Below are 15,250 nucleotides of genomic sequence, written 5' to 3'. Positions count from 1 at the left end.
TCTCGCGCGTTGCCTCCCTTGATCTCATTACACGACCACTATTGTTAAAGTTTAGACATATACTGTTACGTCGTGCGTTATCTTCTTTTGATACCGTGGGTACATGTCATATTTCATCCTAGTACAGTTTATGATTCCATCAATTATCGTTATTACCCATTATATATGATTTATTGGCTATATGTTGTAATTATGGTTCATTGACAAGCTGAAGCACACAGAAATGCTACCAATTGTGGTTCTTGCCGTTCCTTCATAACCGCGTATCTAGCGTGTTTGCCTCTGGCTTTTTATGTCGTCGCATTGCATGTTCATGATAACTGGAGCTGGACAATAGTAACGGAGATGTGTGTATTTATTTCTTCTCAGTTCTTAGCTTAATCTTAGCAAGGCCTCCTAACCCTAGTGGCAGGATCTCACACGTTTCCTCCCTTGATCTAAATACATGTCAATTAATGTTAAAGTTTGAACATAAGCTGGTACGTCGTGCGTTACTCTCCTTTTGTACCGTGGGCATATATCATACTTCGTTCAGTTTCTAACGTGTTTCCTCCGGATTTTCCTCTCGTACCCATTGCATGTTCATCATAAGTGTAGCTGGAGAAGTAAGTCTACAATAGCAACTGAGCATTACTATTTATTTATTTGAGTTTTAAGCTTAATCCTATCGGCGCCTACTAGCCAAAGTGGCAGCGTCTCAACCGTTACTTCCCTTGATCTCATTGCATGACGACTATTGTTAAAGTTTGGATATAGGCTGGTACGTTGTGCCTTACTTTCCCTGCCTACCGTGGGCACATGTCATACTTCACCCTAGTACAGTTTATCATTGCTTTCAGTTACCAATATTGTCTGTTATTATAATCATTTTCCGTCAATGTTATTGACTACGATTTACTAATATTATTGTTAACCATCCTTGTTCCAGCTTTGTTATTGTATATCATTGTTTCATCCTTCATTGAGAATATCAATAGCGTCCATTATCAGTATTTGTCGATACATTTATGTATCGACACTGTTATTTTTCAATATTTTGATCTGCCTGCATAATTAATTACCCGCACACTTATCTGTCACTATACTAACTGTCAGTACTGTTTTATTCCAATGTTGCCGACCAGTATAAATATATATCGTAATAATAACCAATTCTAGTTCTATTTTATGTGTATTTTTAATTTATCCCTTGTTATTGATCATTGTTTGCGCAGATACATTTTTATTATATTTTCAGAAATATCACCCAAACACCTCGAATATCAGGTTCTCACACGATTATATGCTTTATTTATTATGTAATTATATGTTATATCACTTATTTTGATCTCTGTTTTACTTGTTTAAGTTGTAAGATTGTTTTATTTTGTTTTATTAAATATAATATTTATTCTACGCCTTTATTTATAAGCAACTCTACACACATAGATCACAACAGTATGCTTTCTTGAATATAATATTTGGTTAGCTGTATCGAATTATTGTTCCTTTTTCTGTGGAAGGGGTAATATAATTCACTGTCATTGGTTGCGTATATATTATATAACAAGAAATTTTGTTTTTAAACAGATAATTTTATTTGGGGCATCAATGATTCTTTAGATCACCACCTGACAACGTATATCTCCGTTAAGTAATCTAACTATTAGCATTTAATAATAATTATTAACATTTAATTCAATAACTTGAAATCGCGTTCTTTCTATAATATAAGAAGAAACACTTTTTAATTGTTCATTAGCTCATAGCCAATATAGCATAGAGGGTGTATTAGGTATATTTGGGGTCCTTTAGTTGCATTTCTGTTTAAAATGTATGATGATATCCTTTCACCGCTCATTAACTATTTGTTCTTTATATAATTTGTCTAATTTTAAGCGTTTGAAACAAAAGAGTTTATATTAGGGACATATACGACGATACGGACGTTTATATAAAAGGACACTTATCAGGACTCCTATAAAGAAGATGCTGATGTGGGATTAGACCTCGTGGGAAGAAACGTGGAAAGACTTAGTGTTTGTTTAATAAAATACTCAATTTATTAGTAATAAAACACAATTGTATTAAGCTTACATAAAATATATTTTCTATCTTCTATTTTACATATTTTAGGATATTCTAAATTTAACTAAACTTTTCAATTGCTTCAGTTATCATAGGCTCTAGGCTCATCAAAGGCTCTAGTACATCCATGTTAAAAACCACCACCAAACGTTCAACTGATGTTTTAAAAGCTTTATATTTATTAAGTATTTCTTCCAGAGGTGTCCTATAATTTATATTTTTTATATATGTTTCAAATTCGAAGCATATATTTTTTACAAATTCTTGATCGACATTCCTATTTATATTTTCTAGTTCATACTGAATGCGGTTTATAAGAATGATAACGTTGCTATAAATATTCTCGAAAGCCTCAAATAAATCATCATCTTTTTTATTTTTCTCTGCATCTTCAATGCTACGTTTGATATCACTTTGGCGTACTTGGGGTTCTTGCAATTCTATATTTACTTTCTTTTTTTTACCTGTAGCTAATACCTCAGCTTCAACTTTAAGAATTCCATCATTATCAAGAATAAATGTTACTGTAATTTGAACATCACCAGCTTTACCTTCTGGCAGATCAATGCAATCAAATTCATCTAAAACGTTATTGTAAATTCTATTTTTTCGTTCTCCTTCGGATATTTCGATTTTCATAGAACTTTGATTATTGAATAATGTACGGATTGTTTGGTACTTTTCAGTTGGTAGTTTTGTACCTTTTTCAATTACTTTAAGTACCAATCCATTACTTACAGTTACTCCTAATGATAAGGGAGTTACTTCAGTGATTTGTCTAATTTCATTGCATTGTCCAGTTAACAAAGCTGCTTGATATGCTGCACCAAGTGCAACAGCTTCATCAGGATTAACATCAGTTTTAAGTTTATTCGAGCCAAAATACCTACTTAACTTTTGTTGTATCATTGGAGTTCTCGTAACGCCACCAATAAGTAGCACATTGGTTATATCTTTTGGAGGAATGTTAAGGTCCCCAATACATTTTTTTACCTTAATCATAGACTTTTCTACTAAATCAGCTATAATTTCTTCGTACCGCGTACGCGACATACGTAATGTAAAATCTTCATCGTTTCCGTCAACGCATTCTAATGTAATGTAATAAAAATCTTGAATAGAAAGTTTTTCCTTGAGCACAATACATTTCTCTTTTAAACGTCTCATTAATTTCGATGTTAAAATTCTATCGCCGTATTTCTTTTTTAATAACTCCATAAAATGTTCCACAAGTAGTTGGTCCATATCTCGACCACCAAGAAAGGTTTCTCCTTCCACATTGAGTACATTAATCTCCTTGTCCTTGACGTCAATAATAGAAACATCAAAAGTCCCACCTCCAAAATCATAAACTAATACTTTCCCATCTACTTTGGTACCTCCTCTGATATAAAACAAAGCACCTGCAACTGGTTCAGTAATGAGCCTTAACACTTTTAAACCAGCTAATTCAGCTGCTTTGCGGGTGGCTCTTCTTTGAGAATTACTGAAATGAGCCGGAATAGAAATAACTGCTTCCTTAATTTCTGTTCCCAAATATACATTCGCTGATTCCTTCAAATATTTCAGTACCTCTGAGCTAACTTCTTCTGGTGATTTGTGCGCAAGTTTTCCGTCATGCGTAAGTTTGAAGACTGCATTTCCCTCAGGGTCATTGGTTATATTAAAACGGTAATGTTCATTGTTTTTAATCTTCTGAACATTTGCGTCGTTATATTTACGGCCGATGATCCTCTTCGCGTCTGCAACAAAAATAATAGAGATCTTGTGAATTTGAACTCAGATTTTACTTAAAATAATAAGAATATTATGGACATAATAGTATCTGTTGTGGCTTTTTCGGTCCGGACGAGATAAAATTATTTAAGTATACTACAACTATAATTTTGTATACTACGAACTATAATTATTATATATTTCAGTAATTATGCGATGGCATTTATACATACCTAAATATGTACCAAATATATAATGAAATTTTGGGAGGGAAAAATTATACAAGATCTTAGAGATTGGATTGGGCTATAGGGAATGTGATATTAAAAGTTTGTTCTGATATCATATTCAAAATGGTATTTTGACAAGTATTTGTGATACAAGTATTTGATCTTATCAATGGAGTTACTACTACTATTACCATTGTTTAAGGGATGCCTATTTGGCGTAGAAGGCATTAATTTAAAAACATTACATCTTAGAGTTTTAATAACTTTAGAAACGACGGGTTAATTATATAATCCGAATAAGCATAGGTCACTAAAAGAAATAACATCTAAACCAAGATTTTTTTAATGAGAAATGTTGACAGAATGAAGCCAAAGAACTATATATAAGAAGACAATAAACATACAGTCTACCAGAACAATTGAATAAACGTTAAGAAATCGACTCTAATTGCCATTCAACAGTTCAGTTTACCATTTTAACTATTGATATCGACAAAATGCCTCATTTATTAGTTTATTCTCCTTAAGAAAAGTATATTGTAATTTACTAGCAATAGCAAATAATAAATCTTTGAATCCTTGAGCCATTGTATATACTATTAAGTAAACACACCATCCAACAAATGTAACCGAGGAGATCATATAAATATATAGTTATCACTTGAAAAATGTACAAAAAGGATGTGCTTACCGTAGAAGAAGTTGGTGATGCATCTAATACCTAGATGATCAGCTGAGGTTCCAACAGAGATGCCTGAGGTCTCTTCGTTATAAAAGACGAAAGACGGAGTTATACGATGTCCTTCTTTGTTCGGTATAGCTTCTTGTTTGGCATCTAAGAAAACGGCTGCAGCGGAAAATGATGTTCCCAAATCGATCCCAATAACTGGTGCTTTATTCATCTTTGATATCTTAATTAATTTTTTAAAATTTGTTGGTTCTGTTTACTAGAGGCTCTTAAATAATATAAAATATATCGAAGCTGATTACTTTTAAACATTTTTTTATCTATATCCTACTTGACTAATTTATATTAGGTACGATAATTTTTTCGTAGAAACAGGTGATAATATCAAGTTATGTATAATCAAATTGATAGCGATATTTTAAAAAAATATGTACTCACTTATACGTAATAAATCAAGATTTGAACGAGCTAACTGGGACGTGACTCTGTCCCTTTGCCAGGTTAATCCCAAAAGTGCCATTTTAATAAATATTTTTTTAATTTATTTTAAAACCTCCGTTTTACCAACCAGGATCTATCTGGACTGGACCTACAGTTTGCCGTTGCCTCCAACGACCTTCCACCGCCTTCGACATTTCGCCTACCGACTCGAGGGTGACCAACTTAAAAAATCATTCCAGAAAATATCCAGGCTTACCTAGTCTGGTTACTGGCGTGACTGGGATTATTTTCCTTGTCGAATTTTGCACTCTTACTTAGGATTATCACAAAACATAAAATTACGATCATCCTTCAGCAGGATTCGAACACGCCACTACTGCAACAGTAGGTGGACTGTTTTGTCGCTTTTACCACTGCGTCACCAAGATGACAATAATAATAAAGAGATTTGTCGACTAAACTAGATGCAACTCTAAGTGGACACCTAAAGAATGCTTCAGTATCGAAAGGCAACTCCAAAGAAATACAGAACCATCTATTGCAGTGTATGCTCGAAATTTGTCATGATCAAATTATTGAGGAAATTATATATTAATAATTCTTCATTCTTGGTGATCATGGCGGACGAAACAGCTGATGTTACTGCAAAACCTCAACTGGTAGTATTTTTTAGATATGTTCGTAATGGTGATCCAATTAAGCATTTTTGGAACTACAAAATTCCTGAAAAATGTGATGCAGAAATACTTAGTAAACTATTTTAAGCGTTATAGATAATTTAATTCAATATTCGCCCAATAATCTGATTGCACAACTCTATGATGGAGTAGCGGTGATGTGCGGCCAACATGCAGGCGTCCAAGAATTTATTTTAAGAAATATTCCCTTGCTCACAATATAACTGTTATGCACAACAATTAAATTTGATTATGTCTAAAGCTGTTTCCACGAATAAACAAGTACGTGTATTGTTCGGCAATCTACAAGACATTCCTGGATTTATTTTGATAATTCACCCCAAGGAGTAGAAGTGTTTAACAAAATTGTGAACAAAACGAACCCTACGTTGCTCCAATCCGTTGAAACTTTAATATACGGACTATTAATGTTGACTACGAAAATAGAAATATCTGTTTTAATACATGGATAAAATAGAATATCAATTCTCCCGCAACACAGTCTGTAGTGTAGCAGCCTGCATTCGCCAAATATTTTGACTACATTTTTTCCATCATTTTTTCATATCTTAGAACTTCAACAATCTCCTGTGGGTAATAAGTATTATTATATAATTTCCGATATGCAATATAAGTATCCGGACATCTAGAAGATCGCTTCACTAAGTGATAAGCTGTACAAACTTAATATAAAATCTTATTAAATAATATCATTAAATATAAAAATCTTAGTTTAATTAGTATCCTAAATTACTCTAAAGACCATTATTACTTATTCTAGAGATGATTATATCTCACTGTATGTGTCTATTAATCAGTTCGATCAATTGTATAATTTTGTTTGGTTCTCGTTGGTTCACCAATTTGGTTCTCGCAATAAGACTGAAACAATCGAACAAGTGCATAGGATTGTTAAAAATATGAATATAGACTTAAATACCAAAAAAATTTCTCACTTATCTGGATTATGAGCTAAAAAACTCTTACCTCACAGATTGTTATTTTACAGCAAAGCAAGGCGATGAACACACCCAATAACATCTTCTGAACACAGCTGATCTACCTACAACAAAAATGACCACTGTGGTAACATACGCAAACGACACGGCAGTCTTAGCCTCTTATGAAGATCCAGCCATAACATCAATTAACCTACAGAAAAGATGGCGTCTAAAACCAACGAAACAAAATCCAGTCATATAACTTTTACAATGTGTAGAAGAACATGTACATCAGTCTATATCAATAATTGTCAATGCACCTAGATCGACGCCTAACTTGGAAGAACCACATACTCGCCAAACGGAAACAACATGGACTTAAACTCTACAAAATGTACTGGTTTATCGAGCGCAAATCCAAGTCATCATTAAATAAGAAGATATTACGATTTATATCTAAAGAGATTATTAAGATTATTTCCATACCTTGCTAACAGGGGATGTACTACCAGGAGTCAAGAAATTGCAACTTAACTCTGTACCTTCAATTCCAGATGTTCCTATATGAACGAACTAAACTTTACGTTGTACCATAGTATCTATTTCAGGTTATTTAGTTAAACTTTTGAAACAAACAACTTAATCGTAACTTTTGTTTGCATTCAATTATGAGTCATATATTATACGGCAGACTCCAAAAAAATAGTTTTATTATACCGTTAGTAGATCTTTGGGCTATCTTTTATTTTATCCTTGGATATTGCCATCTCGATAATATAACACACTTTTAGTCAGATATTCTAGAAAAAGGAAAAAAACAAACCTTCTAATTGCACAGCACTGTAATGATCTTGTAATATATTTATATTCTATACATACATTTATCTTTATATTTTATGGATGTATATTCTTATAGTTGTATTGAATTTTTTATTATAAAATTTCTGAAATTAAATTGTTATTTAAATGTTATTAGTTCCAGTCATATAACTTTTACGCTGCCTAAAAGAGCATGTCTACCAGTCTAGATCAATAGTTGTCAACTCCCGCAAGCAGAAAATGGTAAATATTTTGATATACACCTATATAGACGCCTACCTTAGACTAATCGAGCGCAGGTCCAAGTTATCAATTGATAATCAAAATTTATTGTATAAATCTATACTCAAGCCTTTCTGGTGATTTGGAATCCAACTATGGGGAAGCCCTAGCAGGTCTAATGTTTCCAACATGCAACGGTATCAAAATAAAGTATTGCGTGCTATTGTCGATGCTACGTACTATGCTTCAAATAAAGTGATACAACGCGATATTTCTCTAAAATAAGTAATGAGTGTAATTCAACGTATTTGTGTGAAGTACTTCCAAAGAGTGTCAGTGCATCCCAATATACTCGTTAATCAGCTAAATATGCGAAGTGACACTTAAGTGCGTAGACTAAAACGTTTAGCACTAACCTATCTGATTATTGGACATGTATATACTTTATAATAAGCTTTTAAAGAAGACTAATTAATAAAAATATTACTTTGTACAGGATATCACTTAATGAAGTGATTTTCTACATGCCATATATATAACATAAACATAACAAATACTTATTGCCCTTTGGACAGATTGTGGAACTACTAAGAGCAATAAAAAGTATACAAAGGAATCACAGCACTTTATTCTAGAACCTCTGAAATAAAGCTATGTTTGATTTGCTAGTGGTATCCAATAACATAGGTCCAAATGGGCCTAAGTATTGACTTATACAGTAAAGCCTTGTTGTCTAAGGATAATTTAGATTTATACCCTATCAACCAACACATTTTGTTCAGTTTAAGCCCAAACTGTTTGCGTTTTGTCACTAGAAGTTTTTCCATATTAAACGTCGATCAAAATTCATTTACATGTATTTAACGTTTTCTGCTTGCGGAAATTCATAATTATTCATTTTTACGAGGGACAAATTCTTCTACAATGAGTGAATGTCACATGGATAATTTTGTCTCATTTGCTTTGATACGCAACGTTTTCAACCGCAATTCGACTTTTTTAAAATAAAGTTGGAAGTTTTTTGTAGCTGATATTAGATCCTCGTGTGATGATAAAACCGTTGTATCGTCAAAATATGTTGCACTAGAAGTGTTTCTTGAGGTCGGTAGGTCAGCTTTAAACAATAGAGATAACAGTAGACCAAGAACTGCTGTGGAACACTTGAATATATTGGATGAAGGTCAGTGTATTCGTCACCCTGTTTCACAATAAAATGTCTGTCTGTGAGGTAGGATATCAGTAGTTTAAAGTGCGTATGAGGCAAAAGCTTTTTCAATTTAACATGCAGTCCAGTGTGCCACACCTTGTCGAAGGCTTCAGATATATTGAGAAATGCAGCAGAGTAATATTTTTTATCGTTTAAAAAAACTTCCGCTTTATCTTTATCGTTCGTATCATTATGTTGTTGAGATTTTTTAATATTTCTTGTTGCTTTCTAGAGATAATATTTCGTTGCATCAGTTGGCGTTAAGTTTTCTAGAATATTTTTGAATTTCTTGATTTTGTTTATTATTTATTAGCTTTTTCAGCTTCTTTGTTGCCTTGTTGAATTTTTTTCTTTTGTTCTTATTTCTTGTCAGATTTTTACACTTTGTTTTTTTCAGCAAATTTTATTTAATTGTAAGTTTTTTGTTTAATTGGGAGTTGCCTACCATGGGGCCACTTGCATATTTTTTGTTATATTTATTGCCACTGTTTATGTATCTCTTTCTGTTTTGAGAGGTAAATTTAGGGATATTAAACTTTCTAGTTTCTCTCCAAATAATAGCCAGTTGATTTTACTGTTATGCGAAGAATGAGGATTTGTTTTGTTGATAATATTTGAGGTGGCTGTTATAATAATTGGTGAGTGATCTGATGATTGATCTAAAATAAGCCTAATTCAGCTTTGAAATTTCTGGTGTCAATATTTTTTGTAACACAAAAGTCTGTGGCATCGGGAGTTTTAGTTCTATTTGACGGCCAATATGTTGGCTCACCAGTAGAGATATATTGGAGATTATTTGCCTACATTGCTGTGACCCGTTCCTTTTGGTGTTATTAATTTAGAACCCCATATTGCATGTTTTGAATTGTAGTGTCCCCTGGCAATAAATCCATTAGCTAGCTTGTTAAAGAAACCGCAGTATTGTTCTGCCATGTTGGTATGTGGTTGTGTTTAGGTAGACAATATATAGCTATCATTGTTATTGGTCCGTGTACTTCTTCAATGGTTACACTGGTGGTTTGTAAATAGTCCTCGCTGAATTTCTCCCTTTAATGGTGTTTTATGTCTTCACCAACAATTATGGATGTTCCTCCATGTGCTGAAGTATCTGGGTATTATGTGTGATATAGCTTGTCTTTCGAAATCCGTTAATAATTAGTATCAGTGAATTGTTTTTCCGTCAAATTATGCACCACTTGGATATCCTTTTTAAACAATTGCAGCAAAGAAAAATCGAAGCCACGAAATATTGAACATCATTAGAAAAGCATCAGATATAATAAGTTATGAGCCAATAGAAAATAAACGCAAACGTCCAGAGAACACAACCAGTCGAATATATTTGATCACTGAATTTCTGCTTTAGAGGTATGTAATGTTATAATAAATTGTGCAAGAGATCGATTCCATTTTAAAGAGCATCTTGTAGTTGCGTCCCTTTTATTTTTGGAATTCTTTTGTATGTGTTGTTTCTCAACACTAAAGCGCACCAAAACGCTTCTCAGAAATTCAATAGCCGAAGATCATTTAATAGCTTTCTTCATGCAATCTGTTAAAAAACAGTTTATATCCAAATAGAAAAAATTTATGACAAAGTAATTACCGAATTTGCGAACAGAAAAGAAAGTAGAATGGATTTAATCTATAAAAAATAGATAAGTTTTTTTTTGCAGAAATTACAACCCCTTAAAATAAATAAAAAATAATGAATTAAAATGTTGATCAGAGGTCGCCACTAATTTATGTCATCGGTTATACAAGACAAGCCCGAGAGACCAGGTGAATGGTTGACATTCGGATGAACATTTGACATATTTATTTTTCCCTTAGGAATAGTAGTAGTCCCATGTCACAGGAATATTGGGAGCATACTCTTCTATAGTAAATATCGGACAAAAATTTATAAAACAAACGGGTAGTTTCCACAGCCGGTCCTTCGGTATTAAAATGTCAACATATACGGCGAAATAATATTAAGAAATTATTCTGAATTATTTATTTATTGTTTTATCTTAAAAATTATTATTAATACTTAATAATACTTTAGATGCAATAACTTTTAAATACTTGCTATAACAAAATCACAATACAATTTAATGAAAATATTGCAGTTATATTCTTATACATATTATAAAATATTACAAAAACATTGTCTATTATTAGGCGCTTAAATGTGTTTTAAACAGCGAAACATATTGGCGTAATAACGAGTTTTATTTGCTTATATTTTCTCAATATTTTTTTTAATACAAAGATATGTACGTTTCAATAAAACCATAAATCGTTCCGAATATCTATGGTACTTACAATTCCATCAGGCAATTGGATATTTTAGATGTTCTTAATTGTAGGTCATTTATGTTTTTAAAAGGTTTAAGCGAGAATCTAAAGTAGCTTGGAAGGATTGCCGTTTCTTTTTAATTCTGTTACTTGTCACCTTTTCAAATACACTCCAATAGAGACAATTACTATGTGGCAACATTTCTAGTCCTATTTCGTGGGATGTAAGTAGTACTTGACATATATTAAACATATCCAAGGGACGTTAAAACTTCCTAAGGTTTAGTTTGTGAACACGTGACGCTCAGGGTCACTACCTTTTTATTCTGTCAATTATACTTAGTGTTTTATGTTGCCCAGCTTCAAGCAAGTTTTGTCAAATGGTGAATTCATTCTATTTATTCCATTTATTATTCTCTGATAGTTTTCTTATCCTTTGGTTTCTTCCCTTGTGTATATTCCTCGTTCATCATAGCCGGAGCTAGATAAGTGAGAGAAAAATAGCAAGAATGAGAGAAAATTGTTGATAATTTATTCGATTCGAATTATGTGAACTGTTCCACCCTTTCTCCACCCTTACTTACTTTACATCTTGAACTTTACTACAAGCACATATATTGCCGATGGTTTCAAATCTCGCAGCCGGCTTGACAATCGGGCATTCCCTTTCAAGCTCCCATTCCTGTCAAGCTGAACTGGGTTCGGTATTGAGCGCTGAAGTCTTCGCGATAATCAATGCTTTATCGTACATTAGCCCCCCACCCTTCCCATCAAGGATGTTTGTGTCTAGACCGACCTTATCCTATTCATTTGTTGTTTCGCAAATAACAAGGTTCAACGTCGATGGGCCCAGGTGGCCAGCCACAACAGGCTCTTTGAGGTTAAAGCTGATATTTTTACTCTCTTCGCGTTCCTACCCTTCGTAACCATGCCGTAGCTTTGTATCGACTGAGCTTAGGCCACTGTTGTTTCTGGCCTTGAAGTAGGCCGATTGTTCACTATAAGTTTTGTAACTGTGCCCCTATTTCAGTCTACCACATATTGAACGACTGTTCACGGCTCACCAGATTAGTACTAAGCATGGGCTGCAAAATATTAGACATGCCTTAGCAGGAGAAAATACAGACGACTCCTCGGCTTTCTACGAGAGATCGATTTTCTCCATAGAATCTAGGCTAAGTTTAGTATTACTGATCAAATAACCATTATCACTTCGGTGTGGGTGCTGACGTGTGCTGTCTGGAGAGAACCTCTACATCGTTATGTTTATGCCTGTAGTTTGTGTTCGTATTAAAATTGTATATACACTATTTATATTTTTAATCCCCCTGTTTGTGATATCAATTTTGTTAATTTATTTATTTATTATTTTATATATATATTTTATGTCTGTCCTCGTCCCCTATGCATCAATACCGTACTATTGTATAGTCGCGAAATAACGACTCCATTCAAAGCAACAAAAAAACAAGAATGTTGCGTATTTAATTATTTAATAATTAATTAATTATTTAAGATTTTAGATTCACATTATTGATCCCTACTCTAACTCTAGTGTCAGGATCTCGCAAATCTTCTTCCCTTGAGCTAATTGCAGATCCATTTTTGATAGTGTAGTAATTCGTATCTTCCCTTCGTACCGTGTGCACATATCATACATCATCCTAGCATAGATTATTAATGCTATCACTTATCGTACGTTGTCTGTTATCATTATTCCTCAATTTTATCGACTATTATGGACTAAGATTGTTGTTAATCATCCTGGTTATTCTGTTGCTCCTATTTCTGATGTTATCAGTCAATTACTATCAGTACCATTGTTTGTCGATACATTTGTTTTTTTTGCGATACTGTTACTCATTACTACAATGATCAGTCAGCATAATTAATTACCCTTATTATTAACTAACAGTACTATTTCGTCTCAGTATCATTATACTTTTAATTCTTGATTTTAAAAAGTGTTATTGTAATCACCATTTTTTTATATTTCATGTGTATTTTTAAATTCACCATTGCCATTGAAAATTGCTTACTTAGGTTTATTTAGTCTTCAGAAATGTCACCTCATCCGCTCAACGTCAAGATCTCACACGCTTAGAATTAGCTTAATTATTTACTTTGCCGTTTATTGTGACATAACTGTTAAATAATTTATTATGATCTCTGTTTTTATTTGTTTAAGACATTAACTGTTTTATATTGTTTTATATAAACATAATTTTTATTTTATGCACTAGTTTTAAAATTAGCCATAGAAAAAATAAAATATGCGTATCAATGTAAATATCTGGTAGATAAGTTCAACTAACTCTCAAATGCTATTGTTTTGACTTAAAAATACTTAGTATACATAAATTATTTTATATTCTGAATAATTTACCTTTTTATGTGATTCTTTGGGCAGTGGTTATCATATCACTACAATATCAAGTTTATTATACAGTTATCAAATAATTCACTCCCCAAAGAGTAATCGAATGATTGTTAAGATGATTGCTACAATACAACACATATAAATTCGTAACACTATATATTTCTTGCTTCTACCATCAACAAATTCTGTTGTCTAAAAATTTTGTACCCCCATTTTGTTTCTATTTACCTTGTGTGCGTGCTGTTCTCTTGTACGTCTACATCATTATGACATTTCCTCATATGTACATACAACCCAATCTCTTGGAGCTATAATATTTTCTGATCATTTTGGATTATTAAAAAAATTGTCAATGTTACAAATCTCTTTAGAAATCTACAAATGGAATATTGAAGTTTTATAAACATAAGAGTCTGATGGACCATTCTTAATTTTCTTATCTCTATCCTATTCTCTTATCTTATCTTTAAAATCCCCAAACGATTTAGATTTTCTTTTTGGTATCTAAATTCTCCTTTTAATTAATTGATCTATTGATCTGTATGATTTAATTTAGAGCCTATCCAATGCTTACTATCAATACATACCAAGAAATATTAATGAAAACTGAGAGACAAGCGCATCTTCATGAGTTGCGCCTTCCTAAGAACTCTAAAATAATAACCAAACTTATACAAACGGGCCATGTCTTCAAGCAAGAACATATCCCTCAATAAAATATGGTTTTCTATTCATCTGTTCTAAATAAATGCTTATATACCTTAATTCTTTATAGTTTAATACTGTAGTCTCTTATCTCTCTATAGACTTTGTATTTATATATTGATAATTTAACAGAAAAAATTGATATTGTTTTTATTTGATCAGTGCTGTACGTTGCAAATATGTTTTTTTTCAAATATGTTACAAAATGGCTTTTTCAAGAGCTGCAAGTTATAGGAAACACTTATTGTTATCTTAGCTGATAAACGTTCTATTTGTATATAAATTAATAAGTAAGAGTACATAGTATTTCCCCTTTTTTTATGTAATTAACACGCATAAAACAATAATGGATACCATATTAAATTAATCATGTTTCTCTAATAATGGAGTAAAAGGACTAATTTTGATATGTTGCATTTATATTGCATTATCATATATTATATTCCAAGTAAATTTCGTATTTTTGTTTGATATTTGATAATAAAAAATTTAACCGACTTCAAAAAACATATAAAAGACTAAAAAGTAAAAATTAAAAAATAATTTAAACTTATATTTTTAACACAAAAAAAACGTTTTAATATAAAATATGAGCATAATTTATAATTAGCTTAATATCTACCTGATCACTTTGAAGTCGGTAGGGAGCAACAAATTGAATTCGTTTTGTTCGTAATTTAATCTGTTCTATATGTCACAAAATTTTATTATTATTGTTGTATTGGTTGGAGTTGGCACCGACTTCAAACTAATTTTTAGGTGATCTGACAAATTTCCAACCAAATTAGAACAAAAAAAAGTTACTGCCCCCGTTGAACCGAAGCCGCGACCTCCCCGTGAGGGCACAAGGCTCTAACCGATACACCATTGTTAGTTT

General features: G+C 32.2%; 1 protein-coding gene across 1 annotated transcript; it reads right to left on the bottom strand.

Annotated features, from left to right (window-relative positions):
- Positions 1-2,072: 2,072 nt before the first annotated feature.
- LOC143204220 (chaperone protein DnaK-like) lies at positions 2,073-5,104 on the bottom strand. The gene is made up of 2 exons (XM_076416725.1): positions 4,705-5,104; positions 2,073-3,809 (listed from the first exon to the last, which is right to left on the bottom strand). Exons 1-2 carry the CDS (start codon positions 4,913-4,915, stop codon positions 2,128-2,130), a joined length of 1,893 nt encoding a protein of 630 aa, XP_076272840.1. The 5' UTR covers positions 4,916-5,104; the 3' UTR covers positions 2,073-2,127.
- Positions 5,105-15,250: the final 10,146 nt, after the last annotated feature.

The sequence above is a fragment of the Rhynchophorus ferrugineus genome, unplaced genomic scaffold (assembly GCF_030347505.1).
Source record: "Rhynchophorus ferrugineus isolate W39M unplaced genomic scaffold, kcgeb_rfMv2 rfM10, whole genome shotgun sequence".
In the NCBI taxonomy this organism is placed as follows: domain Eukaryota; kingdom Metazoa; phylum Arthropoda; class Insecta; order Coleoptera; family Curculionidae; genus Rhynchophorus; species Rhynchophorus ferrugineus.
Note: the sequence above shows the minus strand (reverse complement) of the source record. Positions and strands in the feature narration are given on the sequence as shown.